This window comes from Staurois parvus, unplaced genomic scaffold, assembly GCF_062004578.1.
Source record: "Staurois parvus isolate SC_StPar_1 unplaced genomic scaffold, SC_StPar_1.0 ptg000263l, whole genome shotgun sequence".
Classification (NCBI taxonomy): Eukaryota; Metazoa; Chordata; class Amphibia; order Anura; family Ranidae; genus Staurois; species Staurois parvus.
The window spans coordinates 4231813-4253226 of record NW_028318059.1 but is presented as its reverse complement, the minus strand read 5'-3'; the positions used below and the strand labels follow the sequence as shown (position 1 = coordinate 4253226).

The 21414-nt window shown below is 41.4% G+C and overlaps 1 protein-coding gene across 1 annotated transcript in view; it reads right to left on the bottom strand.

Annotated features, from left to right (window-relative positions):
- The window catches only part of PLEKHH3 (pleckstrin homology, MyTH4 and FERM domain containing H3), a 361278-nt gene that overhangs the window by 43084 nt on the left and 296780 nt on the right, over positions 1 to 21414 (bottom strand). Inside the window, exons 8-11 of the mRNA XM_089681295.1 lie at positions 20840 to 21047; positions 10213 to 10349; positions 8897 to 9017; positions 7724 to 8188 (exon numbers count right to left, since the gene is read on the bottom strand). Coding sequence (XP_089537421.1) covers positions 7724 to 8188; positions 8897 to 9017; positions 10213 to 10349; positions 20840 to 21047 — 931 coding nt within the window. The remainder of the gene's footprint in view (positions 1 to 7723; positions 8189 to 8896; positions 9018 to 10212; positions 10350 to 20839; positions 21048 to 21414) is intronic.

Here is a 21414-nt window from a genome sequence, read left to right as displayed (position 1 = left end):
TCTTTTTAAATAGCATTTTTTTTTCCTTTCCTTCCTTCAGTCTGATAATTAAGGGGAGGGATTAATTGGTCACAGGTGCTCCAGGTACTATATAACTTTCTGTAGAGCACACCTTTGTGTCTGGAACATTTTGCTGGCTGGAAGCTAAAAAGAGTAGAAAAGTTGAGTGGAGAGTGAAAAACAGTTTTGTTTTTGATTGCTGGTGCTTTTAGTTGTTTTATTTCCTTCTTGCTAGCAGCTTTTACGTTTTTAAATTACCTTTTCTGTCACTTTTTAGATAGTATTTTTTTTTTCTTTTTTTTTCCTTTCCTTTCTTCAGTCTGCTAATTATGGGTAGGGGTAAATTGGTCACAGGTGCTAAGGGTACTATACGACTTTCTGTAGAGCTCATTCTGAGCTTGCCTGTACTTTGCTCGGTGGACCTTTGGTAAAGTGGACATTTGATTAAGTGGTGTTAAAAACCGGAGTTGAAATCAGGAGATTATAACAGGAGTCTTCAAACCTGTAAGTGGCATCTGATATTTCCTGTTCGTAATATTAATATTGTAACTGGGATAATGAGTGCTAGCAAGGTTGAAGGTTTTGTGCAGTGCACAGCGTGCCACATGTACTCAACATTGGAGCAACAGCACCAGGAAGAATACCACTGCAACAGATGTGAGCGGGTTGCCCTTCTGGAAGCTCGCGTTAGAGATCTGGAGGAGCAAGTTGCAACACTGGGCAGAACCAACAACCTTGAAAGGGGTCTTCTGCTCTCTGAGGGATTGATTTGGAGGCCTAAAAGGTTTAATAACCAAACTTTATACTTATTTATTGAAAGCTAAGATATGTGAGGCCCCATTACAGATTAAAAGGAAGTGGCAACAGGCCTGCACATCTATAACAGAAGAGATGTGGCGGGAGGCTTGTAAATCACACTTAGTAGTGTCACTGGCAAGTAACAATAAATTGATACAGTTGTATATAATACACCAAGCATATCTTATGCCATGTAATTTATACACTATGGGCCGTATGGGCCGTATGACAACTTTGGAATGTGTGAGGGTGGATTTTTTACATTTGTAATAGATACTGGAGTCAGATTGTAGATATATTATCATCTATATTAAAAGGTCCTATCCTATCTACTCCAGAGGTATATTTACTAGGGTTTGTCAAGAACCAGGCTGGCCGGGTTATGAGAGGACCTTTTTACAAGAGATGTTATTTATGGCACGTAAACAAATTGAGCTTAGGTAGATGGAACCTGTACCTCCTTTGCGTGTTCAGTGGCTTAAAGCTCTCAATCAAATACTTCCATATGAGAAATTAATGTGTGAACATAGAGGGGCTGTTCAGAAACATTAGAAAATTTGGGATAGATAGCTGAATTTACTGTTAACTCATAGTAATAGTGAAGGAGATTAGTATATGTGGAGATGGAAATAAGTGAATGAATATTTGAAATGGATTTGAATTGATGTAGTGCGACAGCAATCTAATTCTTTTTTTTGGGGGGGGGGGGGGGGGTTGGGTTATATCGTTGTGTTGTATTTTTTTTTTCTTTTAGTTTGCATTGAGGTGGTTTCACTAGGAGCCAAAATGAGTCATGATATCTTGATATGTAATATATTCTCTGTTAATGCAAATGTATGCAATAAAAAGTATAACCAAAAACACACACACATAAACTCACATTGAAAAAGCACTCAAAGTGCTAAAGCATATAACGCCATAGATTACAGCCAATGCATCCACATATCCATAGCGATATATCTCACCAGTGTGGCTCCTGCTCCTAAATGCATGCGCTCCTAATAAGAGCTTCATTAGTGGGAGAGCAGCTTCACTGCCACACTGCTTATACAGTATATTCCCCCCTCTGGCACCATGGATCTCTCCACCGCGACGGTGCTCGGCAACAAGTTCAAACCGTAAGTGATGTCATCACTAGTCACCCAAAAACCAGGAGGCAAAGACGCTTCTCCCATATCCACAGAGCCGGATGATCCTCCACACCTCCCAACCATGCCACAATCTCTCTGTATCATGATCATAGGTATTAGATTGTAATCCTAACATCTCACCCTTCATCGCCACCCAGCAGTCCCCTCCACAGCGGTATACAGATACACTGAAAGTGATGTGATTGTGAGCTGACCCATGTCCACAGGCCAGAGGTGATGCAATCACAGCTCCCGAGATACGGAAGACTGGAATTACTAACATCTCCAGGATAGGGACAGTAAAAACATCCCAATAACCACAGATTTCCACATATAAAATAATCAAAATATATATGATCTATAAAAACTGTATACGGTATAATTCTCTATCTCTTGAAAACCAGTCAGAAACACTAAATTACCCCTAGGGGACCGGCTGCAGTACATATACTGCAACAAGGCAGCCCCTGTGCACAGGATCACGTATATAAAAGTGATCTTGCTTTCCGGGGTAGGGGGTGAGCGAGGTGTGTGACTGCCCTACTCGCGGCACCGATCGCGGCCGCGGGTGTCAATTACCAGGTCCCGGCCGGTGATTACCCGCTGGAGCCCGGCAATTGCCGCCAATCACTGACAGAGAGGAAGGCTGCATTGTTTTCAGTGGAGCTTTCCTCCCTGTCAGCTTCAGCACACTGTTCTGGGATCGCTGGTCACAGCCTCCTGGGACAGTGTGTAACAGAGAGGCACACACCCCCGCCCCCTAGTAAAACACTCCCCTCACACATTTAACCCTTTGATTGTCTCCAGAAGTTAACCCCTTCCTCCCCAGTGCCATTAGTACACTGTCAGTGTTTTGTTTTTTTTGCACTGATCACTGTATTGGTGTCACTGGGGATGTCAGTGACCCCAAGTCAGTTCCCCCCCAGTGTCAGAATGTCTGCCACAGTCCCGCCATAAGTCGCTGATCGCCGCCACAAGTCGTTGATCACCACTATTATTAGTATAACAAAAAAAGTTCAGTATATATACCGCCATTTGTACACACCATAATTTTCATGTAAACCAATTAATTTACACATATTGGGATTTTTTTTTTTTTTAGCACAGACATGTCGCAAAATATATTTTGGCCGAAATTTATGATGAAATTTGATTTTTACTGGACATGTTTTATAGCAAAAAGTCCAAAATATTGGGTTTTTTTTCTAAAAATTGTCAGGCTTTTTTTTTATAGCGCAAAAAATAAAAACCGCACAGGCGATCAAAAAACACCAAAAGAAAGCCCAATTCGTGAGGAAAAAAAGATGTAAATTTAATTTTGGTGCAGTGTTGCATGACCGCGCAATTGTCAGTTAAAGTAACACAGCGCCGTAATACAAACCGCTTATGTAACCGCTTCCTGACGGCCCTATAGCAGAAATACTGCTACAGGACAGCACAGGTGCGCAAAATCACATATATATATATATATATATATATACGTGATTCACGCTCCTGTGGTTTTCACGCCCCTCCCAGATGGCATCAGATTGTCTGTCAGTACACCAGTAATCACATTTAATTCCTTGATTGCCAGGAAGACGTTCATACACAATAAATCTCCATTGCTAGTATAGTGTCTGAACGGATCAATATCTTTGACCAGATCAGCACTGTACCAGCGTTCACATTAGTATAGCATCCCCAAAAACGCAGCGTTAGCGGGATCAGCCCCGGCACCTGCGTTTAGCCCCTACGTTTACCCCCCCTTCTCCCCCAACAAGTGCAGTGTCAGTAGGTCACTGTCACTTAATACATTGTACACAAAACCGCAGTGTTGGCAGAATCAGGCCTGATCTCTGTTAGCACTTGCCGGTAAATTTTGACTCTCATATGCAGCAGAGTGCCAGAACTAGTGCTGCGCTACCTTTTGGTGAACTGGCGAGCACCAGCGGTCTAGTACATCCTGGTCTTTCACATACCTCTTAGATTGTAAGCTCCCAGATTCAGGCCCTCCTAACACTCTTGTATTGAACTGTATTGTTGCTGTATTGTCTCCCGTTATATTGTAAAGCGCTGAGTAAACTGTTGGCGCCATATAAATTCTGTATAATAATAATAATACCAGCACTGCAGTATGACTTGGCGACGTGGCGAGTCCCATAAGTGCAGTACAAGCTGGTGCGGTGGCGAGCACAAGTATTGTCCCGCAACCACCAAGACACAGGCACATAGAGCTCCTAGCATCCTTCCGATTGGCAACCCACAAATTCTGCAGCACCCTTACTTCCCCCATTCACTGCCCAACCCAGAACTCAGGCGGAAACAGCAAATTTAACGACTCCTCTTGATTTTTTGGAGCTGTTTTTCACAGAAGATCTGTATGCATTGACTGGACTGTGGATCAAAGCATTTTATATGCACAACAATGTACTGCCGCCAACCAAAATTCAAACCTTGCCAGACCATTCACATGGAAACCCAGTACAGTTTTCAAATTTATATTTTTTGGGCCTAACCCTCAACATGGGCATTACTAAAAAAAACTGAATTGCGGTTGTATTGGTCCACAAACTTGATTCTTCACATGCCCGTGTTCTCTGCTGCCATGGCCAGGCATAGATATGAGAGTATAATGTGTTTTATGCATTTGAACGACAATACACTCTGTCGTCTTTGAGGTGACCCTGAATTTGACTGGCTACACGAAATTCAGCCCCTCGTAAATCACCTTAACCAAAAAAGTGTATTTTTTAAAAAAAAAATTGCGTTTGAAAAATCGCTGTGCGAGTACTATATGACATAGAAAAATGGCAGCACCCACCATTTTATTCACTAGGGTGTTTGCTTTAAAACAATATATAATGTTTGGGGTTTAAAATAATTTCCTAGCAAAAAATACAGATTTTTTTCATGTGAACAAAAAGTGTCAGAAAAGGCTTGGTCTTCAGTTGGTTAGAAGAGTGAATGATGTGTGGCATAAACTGCTAATGCGGGGCATAAAATGCCCCCACCCCCCAAAATGACCCCTTTTTGGAAAGTAGACACCCCAAACTATTTGCTGAGAGGCATGCTGAATCAATAGAAGAATGTATTTTTTTACCACAAGTTTTTGGAAAATGACAAACAAAAAAAGTTTGTTTTTTTTACACAAAAATTTCACTTAAATGATTTATTGCTCACACATGCCATGGGTATATGTGGAATTACTCCCCAAAATACATTTTACTACTTCTCCCGAGTATGAGGGTACCACATGTGAGAGACGTTTTGGCAGTCTAGCCAAGTAAAGGACCCCAAAATCCAATAAGCACCTTCAGGCTTTTAAAGGGCGTTATTTCCTCATTACACTTTCTGACTACCTATCACAGTTTCGGAGGCCCTGACATGCCAGGATAGCACCAAACCACCCCAAATGACCACTTTTTGGAAAGTAGACACCCCAAGGAATTTGAGAAGAAGCATGGTGAGCATTTCGCAGATCTCGTTTGTTGCCACAAGTTTTTGGAAAATGAAGAAAAAAACAAAACATATTTTTTCTTTTTTTTCTTTATATTTCAAAACCTTGTGAGAAAAAATGAGATCTGCAAAATACTCACTATGCCTCTTTTTAAATTCCTTGGGGTGTCTACTTTCCAGAAAGGGGTCATTTGGGGGTTTTGTTGATATCCTGGCATTTCAGGGCCTTCGAAACCGTGATAGGTAGTCAGGAAGTGTAATGAGGAAATAACGCCCTTTAAAAGCCTGAAGGTGCTTAAGATGTGAGTTTGTTTATGTGAGAGTTTTAATAAAATAAAGTAGGATTATACAGAGAGCACTATTTCTGGTCCCATTTTGTTTTTGCATGCACATCTACTTGAAAGTGGAGTATTGCTGGTGGAGAATAAAAGCCTGAAGGAGAACAAATGCCTAATAGCCCATGGTGGGGCAAAAAAGTGTTATGACCTTAATTAAGCTTGTACCTATACCGAGTACTTCCACGAGTACTCTTACTCCTGCAAATGCTGCTGATACCCGAAACAGATACCTTTACGGTGTGATTTGAGCCCATACAAAATAAATGGGTTCAAATCACACTGCAAAGAATTGCTTGCAATTTGAACAGGAATTCGGCAATCTGGTACAGCGGGACAGGTGGGGTGGGAAGAGGGGTCCAGTGGATGGCTCGAAGCGCTGGAGGCTGGGAGGAGATAGCCTCTGGAGGCTAGGGGAAGAGAGCCACTTGAAATGCAGGGAACAAAGCCATGGGAGAGTAGCAGGAGAAGAGCCAAAGCTTCAGCCGCTGATGTCCGCAGCCTGAACAGGGGTTGGAACTTCACTTGTGGAACCCAAGTGCAAGGTTTCCCGCACCGCTCCTTTGTGAACTCAGGCTCAAAGTCACTCTGACAAGCCTGGGTTCACACAAGAGCTGTGCAGGAAACTGCATGCAATTTGGACAGCCATTGCACATCAATCCTGTTCAAATCGCATGCAATTCTTTGCAGTGTGATTTGAGCCTATTAATTTTGTATGGGCTCAAATTGCACCGCAAAGGTATCGGTACAGGCGAGTAATTGATCGGAAGTATTGGTACTCGTACTCGCCGGTAAAAAAGTGATTTTGGTGCAACCCTAACCTTAATACATCATTGGGGTCAATAAAAGAACATGAGCGTGTGATAGGAGCACAGGATGCATGTGACACCTGGATGGGATTTTTTTAGAAGTTGAGAGGAAGCATTAAAACCATGGCACATTGGTGGAGTACTTCTGTGGACACTTGTGATTTCATTTGAACAGGGGACATTTTGTGTTTTTTTTTGTTTTTCAGTTTATTTGAATTGGCCTACATTTAAAGTATGGTATATACATAACAGACTGAAATGTCTCCCACTGGTAAATGGTAGGCAACATGGTACACAAACCTTAGTTAAAAGCCACTTAGCATACAGTTAAAAAATAAGTAATTCTCTTCTGAGTCACAGGAGTGCACTTACTTTTGCTCTCTCATGAAGAATTAGCCAACAACAGGCCAAGGCCTGCTGTCAGCTGACATCACAAAGCCACACCAAGCTCTGGCAAAAGAATGACCTTTGGAAATGTCCATTTGTCACATAATTTACACAGCATACAGAGGGAGATATTAAACATGTGAACAGAAGAATCACCTAATTTCTACACCACACTTGAGACCCTGAAATGTTGCAACCTACCCACTGAGTGGTTTGCTGGCATAGAGATACGTGGGTCACTGTCTGGGCAGTTTGATATACACTTTATAAAAGAGACCCTGTCATTACTTAAAAAACTACAGTTAGAGGAACAGAAAAGCAAGTATCTTAAATTCCTACTTGCATTTCCTTCCTATAAACATTCTTTTTTCACTTGCAATGTGTCTTTGCACTTGCCAGGGAAGTCAACTAATCCAGGGAGAGTTGATTCCCTAACAGTGTTGTTCTTTCACTCCTCCTTGCACATCATAGCCCTCTCCTCTTGAGAGTGTCAAAATATTATGTGCTGGCCCAGCTAATATATAACCTTTCATGTAACAACTGGGGAGAAGCGAAACAAAAACACTATACTATAAAGTGTCATTTAAGTAACAGTTGTGAGTCTGCTGGGGCTGCAAACATTACAGCAAAGATGTCCATACCAAGCAGCAGTCTTGGGGATTTTGGATGTCTATACAAGGGAGGTTTTTGCAAGTAAACAACATACCTAAATGTATATGCAACCTTACGGAGATTGTTTTTTAAATGAGTGGTCTCGCGACAGGGTCTCTTGAGGTAGTTTATTACTATATCACAAACAACTATCTTTAAAATGAAGCTAACTTACCATATAAAAGTCAATGTCAAACAATGTGGATCCATAGCCTGACCATTGTTTCACTATGGCCAAATATGAAGTCATGACCTCTGTTCTTTCCATGCCCTGAAGGGCCTTCCATTTGTCTACAATGGCAGACATCATATTGGCCCCTTCCTCCTTTACTCGGCCCTTAAACTTCTGGCTCTCTTCAGCCTTCTGTTTGACCAGGGAATTGTTCCATAGCCCATTGGGAAGAGCTCCAGAGAAAAAGCCTTTGTGAAAGCTAGGGCAGGGAGTCCTTGGTCTTACAGGGGGCTTGCTAGATGCCAAAACACGAGAGTGAAGAATGTAAATTGGGAACAGTTCCTCTAGTCGTGGAAATGGTGCACTGGGGGAAAAGTCACCATTGAGGAATTGCAGACGGAGAGCAGCCAGTGACTGTAATGTCTCTTCATTTGTTGGTAGGTAACCTTGGATCACTGCTTCATGGACCTGCAACAAATAATAAAATGACTCCTTTCTAATTTAGACTGGAAACTGAAAGTCTAAATAGAAATGATAGGAAATGAAAAAAAAAATGGAGCTACATTCAATCTTTTTAGTCTATAATAGAGTAATACCCCATATTTAAAGTGGTTGTAAATCTCAGACATGAAATACGAACAAAGTATATCTCTCTATGTGTACTTGTCTAAATTAAGAGCACTAAGTGTTATTTCTGTTTGTTGCCCCATTCCTTTGCTATCAGCACGAGTGTCTTCTGACAAGTTTTCGTGAAACCAAAAGAAAAAAGGTTACAGGGGAGGGACATCCAGTAGATTTACAGCTTCAGCTCTATTCCTGTGAGCTGTGTGGAGGTGGATGTGCTTCTTCCCTCCAATCAGCTCTTCACACTGAGCTCTACTCTGTGTAATTTCAGCTCTCCACCCCTTTTTTCTGATCTCTCAGACAAGCTTCATAAATTCTGCTCTTTGAACAGATGTAGAGAAGAGAAGACTGTAGATAAACAGGTACAGCTTATGTAGGAGGAATTGTTTCATCTATGTGTATCACCTGATGCCAGTCAATTCATTGGGTATATGTAACAACCACTTTAAATACAATAAGCCAAATTGTAGCATATGGTGGTCAATGGATGCTTGTATTATTTTATGAAATAATAAAGGAAGGTAATGCTAAATAAAGGGAAGGTAACGCTACCTGCTCAAAAAGGAAAGTGTATTCCACACTTTCTTTAGGTATATCCTCCAAGTCAAGGAAACAGTACAGCTTGAAGTACAACCTCCATCTTGTTTCAAACCCATTTTCTTTACAGGTAAGGCTATAAGGAAATAAAGACTAAATAAACTAGTAACACAAACAGCTGACACATTAAACAATTTTGTTATGCTCTATACAGAACTGGTCTTACTCTAGAAAGAGCTTATTTTTGCATTCAGTTATATGTATTGCTCCAATGACTACGTTTTTACGCTTATTTTGAGAGAATGTTACCTGATGCTCCCTTTTAAACCAATGGGAAGGTCTAGATGCATAACAAAGCAATCTATGACCTTCAGAACATGCCATGTCAGAAATGGCGCTGCCAGATAAGGAGTTAAAATATTTGTAAACACACTGTTTCAAAAGGCCATTGTAATACAGCATATAAAATTACAAAGTCTCACATGACCCTATTTTCTTTTTAAAAAATTACCTTTTTTAACCACTACACGTCCATATGACATAAACTGTCCTGCTCTGAAGTGGTTAAAAGAAGCTCATGTCTGCAGCCTTGAGCTTGGTATTTTTTTTTATCCGCCAGTGATTGGCTGTTCAGTGAGAGTGATCTGGGTGGCTCTACAGCCACCCAATCTCTTTTACAGCACTAAGAAGAGCCACCTTCCATAGCCCAGGACTGTGGTAAACAGATGCTATAGCCAGATACAAAGCAGATGCGGGATAGCTAGATATAGAGAAGATCCTCTGTGGCTAATGAACCCAGAAGCGATGATTTAATTACTTTTAGTTTTAGAGCTGTCATTCCCTGACTGCTACTGCCAGGGAAGCAGCTAATCAAGCACTCTCTATGCTTGATTAGCTACACTGGAGGGCGGGGGGGGGGGGGGGGGCATTGGGATCTAATAGTCCCCTGATGTCTCCATAAAGAGGACATGTCATCTGCCCAATTCTTTCCCATAAGGGGCTTGATATTGCGATAGCAATAAAGTAAAATGAAAAGAAAAATGAAAAAAAATCTCTTTTTGCTCTGACAAATTTAGTATTTCCCCCTTAGTTTTTGCCTTGCTCACAACTGTAATCAGGACAAAAAGAGGTGAATCTCCCCAATTAGGACACAGACCACAATATAAACTTAACAGGGGGTCTAACACTGTTCACAACAAAAAATAAAATATTGTCTTTTTATGCACTTTAGTACTACACCTAAAAGCTACACACTCTTACAACCTTACTTCTGTTATTCCCAACCTGCCCTCCCTCTAGAGTCTAGACCTTAATAAGAAAGTTTTATTTACTTTTCAAACCTGGTGAGAGTGTCAGCAACGATAGTGGCTTTGCCCAGTGCTTGTTCATATTGGTTGTTCTGCTCGTAGAGGGCAAATATGTTTCGGCTAGAACTCAGATGGAGCCTTTTCATTAGCTCAGCAACCAACTATATGAAGGGACAAAAATGTGAGACCATTGTAATACCATTCATTGTCCAGTAAAGCAAATAGTCTTACAGGAGAGTCTGATGTATAAATATTAGAAAAAGGCATTTTTCCCAGCACTTTTGCCACGCTTCCTGAGCATTTTTAAAAGACACATGACTTAATAACTGCACCAAAAATACTTCTCAGAGGAGTTTTTGAGGAGCTTTTCAGACTTTTTGAGGAGCTTTTCAGGCGTTTTCCATTGCTTTCAAAGGAAAGAGGTGTTTTGGGGCATTTTTTTTTACTCCCCAAACATGCCCCAAAGATGCTCCAAGCAGAAGTTTTTACAACGCACTGCAACGCCGCAGTGTAAAAACATACCACAGATATACATTCACATACATAGGGAAGCATTTTTCTTAAGCTTTCCAGGCGCTTTTTTTAACGCAAACACGCTTTAAAAACTCCACAGTGTGAAAGTAGCCACTGTCTTCATGCATTATAATATTATAATAGTAGAAACTTTGTAAAAAGAAAACTGAGCACTGAGAAATGAAAAATGTTTGTAAGACTATATGCACACTGGCGTTTTAATAACGCTTTTGCATTAGCGTTTAGCTGCACTTAGCCGTGTTTTTCCACATTTGCATTTTTAGCTTTTATTCCAGCCAAAAAAGTTCCCAACTCCAGGTAGCGTTTTTGGATTGCGTTTGGAAGTGTTAAAACCTCTGTCCGCTTTCACTGGTTTATATATCTAAGACAAGGCATACACCATAATTGTAAACCAGTCCAAATGCAGACAGATGGAGAACAGGAGGGGGAAGAAGTTAGCCCCTCATTTAGTAAGTACCTAACTTTGAATGTACGAAATACAGAGGTAGAAAAAAAAATAAAATTATAGGAGCACCACCTGACATTTAAGGACTACTCCCTTTGTATAATGAATATTAAAAAGGTAAAATTTGAATTTAATTTCTTTAAGTTGTCTCTGTCCGTAAAAGCAGTACTGCCCTAGGCAAGACTAATATCGCCCCCCCCCCCATCTAAATTTGTCGAAGGACTTGTCCAGCATACCCCTAGTGCTCATACTCACATTTAACTATGCCACATTCACAAACACCTTGTATATTTTGCGCCCTCCCCCGGTGACCACATTCACATGCACCTTGTACATTGACCTCCCCAGTGTCCCCATAGTCAAATGAACCTTTTAAATCCCTGACCCTAAAGTGCCCACATTCACATGCACCCCCTACCCCCACTGCTTACACTTTTATATACCTTGTACATCCCTTCTTCCCCCTCCAGAGTGCCCACTCACATACACCTTGCACATCTCCCCTTCTCAGTGCCTATACTAACATACTTCTTGTAACCCCCCCCCCCAATGCCTGCACTCCCATGCACCTTGTACACCCCCCCCCTCTCATACTCACATATAAGTCCCCAGTCACACTGGATGCAAACTGGCATGCGATTTGCATGCCATGCGACTTTCAAATTGCATTTCAAGTTGCACCCTATTGTCCGCAATTTCAACGGTCATAACGGTGCGGTTCTGACTTACTTTTGGTGCGATTTGCCTAGACATCTGTGTCAGATGTCTTGCAAATTGCACCTGAAATCGGCATGTCATCCGACTTTGAAATCGTGCAACTTCACTGTAAGTCGCACGATTTCAAAGTCGGGTTTGGTCTGACCAGGATGTAACTTGTAAATCCCCCCAGTGTCAACAGTCACATACACCTTCCACTGCTTATACTCACATATAACTTGTAAACGTATAACTTGTAAAGACCCCTAGTGTCGACACTGACATACACCTTGTATACCCCTTAGTGCTCAGCTCCAATTCCCACTGTATAATCCACCCGCACCCCCCCTCCTCATCCTAAGTAAGGGATTGAATGGGAATGTGAGCAGTGGGGGGTGCATATGAGTGTCAACACTGGGGAGCTTCACAAGTTATATGTGAGTATGAGTCACATATAACTTGTAAGGGTCCTCAGTGCTGACAGTCATACAACTTGTACACCCCCACTGCTCACATTCCCATTCAATCCCTTACTTAGGATGAGGAGGGGGGGGGGGGTCCGGGTGGAATATACAGTGGGAATTGGGGCTGCCACACCGGGACCACAGTGGAGCTTACCATCCTCAGGGGAGATGGAGCTTGGCTGTGACAGTTGTCCATTCCAGGGGAGCCAGTGGAGCTGCAGGAAAATCAACTCAGGAGCCGTTGGGCTGCCCTGCTCTGAAGACTGCTCACACCTGTGTGTCCCTTCTTCAGAGAGGGGGCAGCGCCACCCCCCTGAAAGATGCCACCCTAGGCAAATGCCTTGTTTGCCTCAAGGAAGATACGCCCCTGCCTACATTTGAAATGTTCCCCTTATTTCTTATCCATCTGAGAAGAAAAGATGTAAAGTCTCCTCATAGTACTGTAGCAGCCTCTAGAATGCTACTAGAATAGTGTAGTGTATTGCAAGTAAAATCATTGTATATTACTCATGGTAACTGTGTGAATCTGTGAGGTTGGGTTATTGCAGGCCAGCTGGATGACTTAACGGGTTGTGGCTCTATCGCCTCCTCCTGCCTCTGGAGGACCAAGGAGTTGGTAAGCAGGAGTGGGTGGAGACCTAATCTGCATATTTATGGAAGTCTGGTCAATCCCAGGTTTGGAGGCCCTTGTAGAGTGGTGGACTGGCCCATAAATATGGGAAAGTCAGGGTGACAGGGGAGTCGGGTGGAAGATGGACTGCTGAGGAGACCACCGATGCCAGGGAGGGGTCTCCTAGGTTGGGGGGGGGTTGCGGCCACCAGGCTGGCTCAGGAGGATAAATTCAGCACTGCAGCATGAATGGGATCGAGATTTGGAGCAGTGGGAGCAAAGAGTGAGTACATTAGCACACCCTGGAATCCACAAGGGGAAAGACTGCCACATGTAGCAAGCTTTCATAGGACAGCGCTGGGCTCAATTCTTTATCATTGTCCCAGGAGATCTTCAGAGCAGCCAAGAGGGCTGGTGGTGTCTGCAGGCTGTAGAGCTGGGAGCAGTTCTAGAGGGGAAGAGGAGACATCTCTGCATGTAGTTACAAGAAGCTAAGTTGATTTTGAGGGGCTGCTAGTTCCTCGTCTGTAAAGGGCTGTTGCTACTGATCCACAAAGACTGATGGCTTTCAAAAGGAAAAGAACAGTCCAAGATCTGTTTCTGTACATAGGAAGGAAGTTGTCCCCCCTTCATTCATTCAAACTAAACTGGGCATCCCATAATCCCTATTTTCCTATCTGATTTATTTTCCCCTAATAAAATAACAAAACCAAGCTCACGGACTGTTCACAGACTGTGGATGAAATTGTGTAAAAATGCCTGTTGTCTGGATGTGCAGAGCTTAGGGGTTCCCACAACACAGCTACCCCTCACGAGGGTAGCACTAAAGTAGAACAGGAAGTTGGGGTGAATCCAACTAATGTGGACACACAGGGCTGCAATAAAACTAATTTTCTTGTAGAATGAGGAAGGTTTAAAACCTTCATGAGCATTTTAATGAGGTTTATGGCCCCATAAGAGATTTTCCCTCACTTCCTGCCCAAGTCAGGTTTGATGGACAGAAGAACAGAATAGAAACATTCAACTCCAACATAAAGATTTAAGTATTTAAAGCCTGGCAGACGTTCTAACTCTCTCCTTTACTATCCAAAATGAAAAAAAAGTTTGTCTGTAGATGGGCTTTAATATTTTAGCAAATTTAGCGGCAAAGATAATTTTGTCATTTCTACATGATAAAACAAATCTCTGAAATTACTAATATATTTATAAAACAGATATAAACATGTGATAGCACTACCTACTTAGCTACACCTTGGTTCCCAGAACAAAATCTCAATACAGGTTTTCTGACTAAAAAATGCATCTTAATTGTACTTTACAGGACACAGGCTTGATATTCATAGGCCCTGGGTTATATGCTTGTACTTTCAGGTGATAGGATGCTTGCTGGGCATTCCTCTACAACAGGGGTTCTTAACCTAGGGCCCATGAACCCTTAAGTGGCCCATGGATGAGTTTCAGGGGGTCTGTGAAGGTCAGACAAAAAGTAACATTGACATTAACTATACCCTCCCCCTTATCTGTCAATGGTTTCCCATTGAAAGAAATTAAAGAAAATGCACCTTGCCACTGCTTATAGTGCCAACCGCTAAGCTTCTCTTGACTCATTGTTGGCCCATTTGTACCATTTAGATTTGTGTCATCGTTCTCTGCACAACTGCAACCTTGTGTCCATATTAGCAAGAACTAATTTGTAGTAGCTGTAGATTTGAGCAAAGTTAATGATTTCCCACATTATACAATGATTTCCTTACATTATAAAATTTACTTGCAAATGTTCCTTTAGATTTACCAAAACCATATAATATGAAGTCAAACCTAAACACTTTCAAAAGTAGAAAATACTGTTTTTTTTTCAAAATGTTTCAATTTATATCACATAACATAAAAAAACTCAGTGGTGATCAAATACCAACAAAAGAAAGCTCTATTTGTGAGAAAAAAGGACATGCATTTGGTTTGGGTACAGTGTTGCATGACCGCACAGTTACCAGTTGAAATAGTGCAGTGCCAAATAGCAAAAAAAGGCCTGGTCATTAAGGGAGTTAAGTCTTCCGGAGGGCAAGTGGTTAAATAGATGCCTAAGAAATCTCACCATCAAGAGATATTATAATATTCAATCCAAAAAAGATAGGATCCCCAATAAGGGATCAACATCTCAGGGTTCCCCTGTATCTCCTTCCCTATGTCCTGAATTTTACTTTGATCAGGATATTTTACCCACACTCGAACAACTCTATGATGACAATCTAGATTAAGAATTTAGCTTATTCAATCAACATCTGGACTCCTCCCCACCTATTAAACATACAACCTTAAGGCCCAAATCCACCTTCTTTCCATCTCATGTGAAGGGTCCTTTTCTAGAGACATTTTATAATGTGGTCTACTCCGACTTTTTAAAGTTATGCCACAAAACTTCTCACAAAAAAATCCAACTTGATAATCTAAAATCTTCCGAAAAAAATGCTCTACAAAAATCTTACCAATAATACCAATCTAATTATTAAACTTGTTGACAAAGGAGGTGGCATTGTTTTACAAAACAGGGCAGAATATGTGGCTGAAGGTAACAGATTATTGTCTGATCCTACCACATATGTGAAACTCGACAGAGATCTCCTGAGTTTCAAATAGTGGCCAATTCCTTACTTGAGAGAGCTTTTAAAGAGGGGGTCATCATCAAATTAGAGGCATCCTTTCTGCGTAAAGAATAGTACACAATTCCATATTTTTACCACCTCCCCAAGTGCAAAAAACCTTGAAAATCCACCCCGTAGACCTATAGTTTCCTCAATGGACAGTGTAACAAGCGGCTTTTCCCAAAACATAGATCTTTTTCTGCAACCACTGGCACAAAGCTTACAGTCCTAAAGGTGGGGCTCACCTTTTAGATCTTCTCACACCCTATAATTGGGAACCTACATGCTCATGGGTGTCACTTGATGTTAACTCAGTGTATAAATCAGTTCCCGATCAATTTGGCTTAACCGCCCTCCAACATTTTCTATCTCAGGCTCACCTTATAAATTCCAGACAAGTGGATTTCATTCTTGAGGCTACTAACTTCTACCTCACACATAACTATTTTATTTTTGATGTAGATTTCTATCTACAACTCCAAGGGACTGCCATGGGTGGTAACTTTGCACCTTCCCACTCCAATCTAACGATGGGATTCTGCAGAAAATTCCTATATATGGCACCACAATCTGTTTGCAGCACATCTCATTTTTTTTTGGTCGTTACATAGATGACATTATCATCATCTGGGATGGCCCTTTAGCTCTTATAGATGAGTTTGTCACCCATTGTAATGGTAACCTCTTTGACCTTTCATTTACTTATATAACACATCCTGATCTTGTTTTCCTGGATCTGAAAATGAGACATGATAATGGCAAAATCAGAGCCAAAAATTACTCTAAACACATAGCAGATAATTCTGTTCTACACTATCACAGCTGTCGTTATGCCAAATGGATCCAAAACATCCCAAAGGGACAGTTCTGTTGTCTTCAGCAGAACTGTACAAGGGACTCAGACTACATACAGCAAAGCCTCACCCTTAAAAGGAAGTTTTTGGATAAAGGTTACCTTGAGGCCCTAATAGAACAAGCTGACAGTTTACATCTGCCAGGGAAATTATCGCAAAATACAGTATATTCTCAGGAAACATTGGAATATTGTGTTGGAGGATCCTCACTTAAAATATATTATCCCTTTAAAACCAATGGTTACCTATAGGAGGGCTCCTAACCTAACAAATAAGATAGATCCATGTAAATTAAACCTGAATCTTCCCACACGGTTCCTTCTCTCCTTCTCACTCCTATCACAGGTATGTACCAATGCCACAAGGCTTTGTGTGAAATGTCTGCATTCGTGCAGCATGGCCAAAAACAATTCACTGTCAAAGGGAATGACTGCAACCTGAATTATTTTTACAATTGTCCATCTAGCTTTGTAGTTTATTGCCTTACATGCCCATGTGGCCTTCTATATGTGGACCGCACCATTCGTACTCTTCATAAGAGATTCGGGGAACATCGCCACCTCATCGAAGGAGGGAAGGACGAACACAAATGTTCACTGACATTTCTTAGAAATCCACAATAAGTCTACTCATCAATGATTGAGGCAATGTCCATGGATCTCCCTGAGGCAGAGCACTTTCACGGGCCCTGCCAAAGGGAGACCTTTTAGGTATATGCCTTGGATACTCTGTCCACTGCTGGTCTAAATGGAGAACTAGAGATTGCCACCATGTTAAAAGATTTTTTTAAAAAAGCGTTATTTGCTGTGTTCTTGTGCAATCTCTGCATCATTATTTATAATAAGTATACGTAACAGTTTTCAAATAACCCAATAACTATACTGTTATCCTTATTCACAGGCATTTTCATCCTATGGTTCTGTGGGTGGTCTACATGTGTTATAATTTCGGTGGGTAGTCTGGTCTAGTAAGTACTTCATACAATAATGTGGACAAGTGTGTGGGTATGTGTGTGTATTTAGATACATGCGTGCACACATATATGTACACATAATCATTTTCTCTATCATGATTTTCTTATACCAGTGTTGTTTTCTTTTATACACTGCTCTAAAAAATGAAAGGAACACTTTTTAATCAGAGTATAGCATCAAGCCAATTAAACTCCTGGGATATTGATCTGGTCAGTTAAGTAGCAGAAGGGATTGTTAATCAGTTTCAGCTGCTTTGGTGTTAATGTTAATTTTAACAACAGGTGCACTAGATGGGCAACAATGTGATGACCCCCAAAACAGGAATGGTTTTACAGGTGCAGGTCACTGACATTTTTTCTCCTACTCATATTTTCTCACTGTTTTTCACTAGTTTTGCATTTGGCAAGGGTCACTGTCACTACTGGTAGCATGAGGTGATACCTGGACCCCACAGAGGTTGCACAGACAGTCCAACTCCTTCAGGATGGCACATCAATACGTGCCATTGCCAGAAGGTTTGCTGTGTCTTCCAGCATTGAGGAGATTCCAGGAGACAGACAGTTACTCTAGGAGAGCTGAACAGGGCTGTTGAAGGTCTTTAACCCATCAGCAGGACCGGTATCTGCTCCTTTGTGGTGTCTCCCAGTATGGTCTCAAGAGCATGGAGGAGATTCGAGGAGCCAGGCAGTTACTCTAGGAGAGCTGGACAGGGCCGTAGAAGATCCTTAACCCATCAGCAGGACCGGTATCTGCTCCTTTGTGCAATGATGAACAGGATGAGCACTGCCAGAGTCCTACAAAATAATCTCCAGCACGCCATGTCTTTGAATGTCTCTGAACAAACAAGCAGAAACAGACTTCATGAGGGTGGCCTGAGGGCCCGACGTTCTCTAGTGGACCATGTGCTCACTGCCTGGCACCACAGAGCTCGATTGGCATTTGTCAATGAACACCAGAATTGGCAGGTCTACCACTGCCACTGTGCTTTTCACAGATGAGAGCAGGTTCACCATGAACACATGTGACAGACATGAAAGGGTTTGGAGAAGTCGTGGAGAACATTATGCTGCCTGTAACATTGTTCTGCATGACCGTTTTGGTGGTGGGTCAGTGATGGTCGGGGGATGCATGTCCATGGAGGGAAGCACAGACCTCTACAAGCTAGACAATGGCACCCTGACTGCCATTGTGTATCTGGATGAAATCCTTGGACCCATTGCCACACCCTACACTGGTGTAGTGGGTCCTGGGTTCCTCCTGGTGCACAACAATGCTCGGCCTCATGTGGTGAGAGTATGCAGGCAGTTCCTGGAGGATGGAGGAATTGATACCATTGAATGGCCCCCACGTTCGCCTGACCTAAATCCAATAGAACACCTCTGGGATATCATGTTTCGGTCCATCTAACACCGCCAGGTTGCACCCCAGACTGTGCAGGAGCTCAGTGATGCCCTGGTCCAGATCTGGGAGGAAATATCCAGGACACCATCCATCGTTTCATTAGGAGCATGCCCGACATTGTCAGGCATGCATGCAAGCATGTGGAGGCCATTCAAACTACCATTCTGAGTTGCTACAATGAAATTTCAACAAAATAGACTAGCCTGCTGACCCATTTTTTTTCACTTTCATTTTCAGGGTGTCTTTGAATTCAGTCCTCTGTAGATTGATAATTTTCATTTCCATCAAACAATGGGCATCCTGATGCTCCTAACACATTACCCAGTCCATATCAGTATAGCGAACCAGCATATTTTTCCCCATTGAGATCTGATGTGTTTTCAAAGTGTTCCTTTAATTTTTTTGAGCAGTGTATATATGGATATTTTTTGTGCCATATAATCAGTAACAATAATGCTTATATATGCATCTTGTGTATTCATACTTTTTTATATTCACACATTTACACAGCTTCCAACTATGTGCTTCACCAAAACAGCTCAATAGTTATGTACATACCTTAATCTTTTCCGGAGCTCTTTTTTTATTTATATAATTTTAATTCATATTCTTGTTTGACATTTGTAGGTCAAGTTTTATTCAGAATTTTAACTGGATCTAATTGATTGTCTTGCCAAATTTATTTATTTCATAATGTATAATTTGTTGGTCATACGCTCTGTTCTGTCAGTCAACCTGCTCTTTTTACCTGTCAATTTACCTTGCTGCCCCTCCCATTGCCACTCCCCCTTCCTTTCCACTCATTCCCCTTGTTTCCCATAGAAGGCTACTCTGAAAACTCCATCATTAACTTAGGAAAGGAGCGTGCAGGTCTACTCCAGGCCCTATGCTTGCTCAAAAAATGCATTGCACTTGGGTGACATCAGACACCGGGCTGCAGACCACAGCTGTGCTCCAAACGGGCCTCACAGACCGGAAGAGGTCTTGGTCGGCTTCTCAATCTATGATGGCCTCACTACCCACAACACCAGAGTGGCATTATTCAATGGCATGCTGACTACCCTCTTTATTGATGAGCCTGTTTCTATTTACCAAAATGTGAGTTGCCTACTTACTTTTAAAACTATTAAAGTTGTCTAACAGTCTGCACTCAGAGGCACTGTCTTCGTCTTTGGCTTACCACAATCCAATGCGATCTAATGGATAGAACAGCAATGTGCACTTTATTATAAATGATCCTTCAGGGTTTCTTTTTCTCCAGCAATAAAAACACGAATTGCACTGCTCAGGAATTCCCCCTGGAAGGACCAAACAGCACTTCGACATGAAAGTCAGCTACATACAGTGCTACATGCTTGCTTCTACCTTTCTTTCTGAATGCATCAATTTTCTTTTATTAAATGCATCATTTTTAATACTACATTCAGATGGCGCTTGTCTTCTCTCGCTCTCGGATTGTGGTAAGCCTGCGATCTTTCTATACGGTGGAGGATAAACACAACAGGTGTTTCCTTTTCTGCATGGTGAAGGATAGGAATAAGATACACTTATTACTTTTTGCTGCATATTTATGTATTTATTGCATATATTTACTCACTGGATATATAATCGCAGGTTGGTTTTTGAAGAATTTTATTCTGTGGATTTATGGTCACATTGATATTTGCATAGGGTGATATACTGGAGTATACACTACTAATTATTTAGCACTGCATTTTTGTATATATACAAGTGTAAATAAGCCCTAAAAAACTTTAGGCATCCTTCCCTCCCAAAGAAATCTCCCCTATATGCATTTCATCAGTGTATTTATCTGTGTGCTCGGAGTCGAATTTTAATCATTCACTTGCCCCACATTACTGTGTTAGCAGCTCGTTATTGAAAGTGCTGTAAGAAAAAACACACACGCTGATGGCCAAAGCCATTGCAAAAGATTTTTTATAAGCAGCGTTAAATCATCTATGAAAACAGTAACATAGCATGCCCTTTCAAAATTTCACTAGCAGGAACTAGGGGCTAAGCAGGGCTCACCTCTTTGACAGTGGTGTGAGAAGTGATAGGAACTTTACATACACCAGATCCAGGGTAGTATACAGTGCACATCAATGTCTGCCTCTGAATAAGTACTAAGATCTCCTCATAGGATGGAACAAATTCCCGTTGTTTGGTCTTTTCCAGAGATGCTAGGATGAAACCAGCGTACTTCTCCATCTCTGTGTCAGGGAAATGATTCCGAGTTCTAAATAGAATAATAGAACATAGAATAATTGAACTTTGAACCAAATAAATATCACTCTAGTTTAGCAAAATGAATATGTTCACTTGAAATCTCAACTGTTCAACTACCTCTGCTCATACTTTGCAAATGTGTAAATATTGTGCTTGTATATTGTTAAGTTCTGTGTATTTACATTTTAACAAAAATGTTATGGGTTTTTGTTTAAGTGATAGTAGGAGTTTGAGCAGGACGTTCATATGGTTAATAAAAAGAAGGTGACCTCTTCTCTTTTTATTTTTATAAAATTCTTTTTATTGAATTTTGCAAAATTTAATATTGAATTTTGCATATGTAAAGACATACAGCTTTCAATACCACCCACCCAACC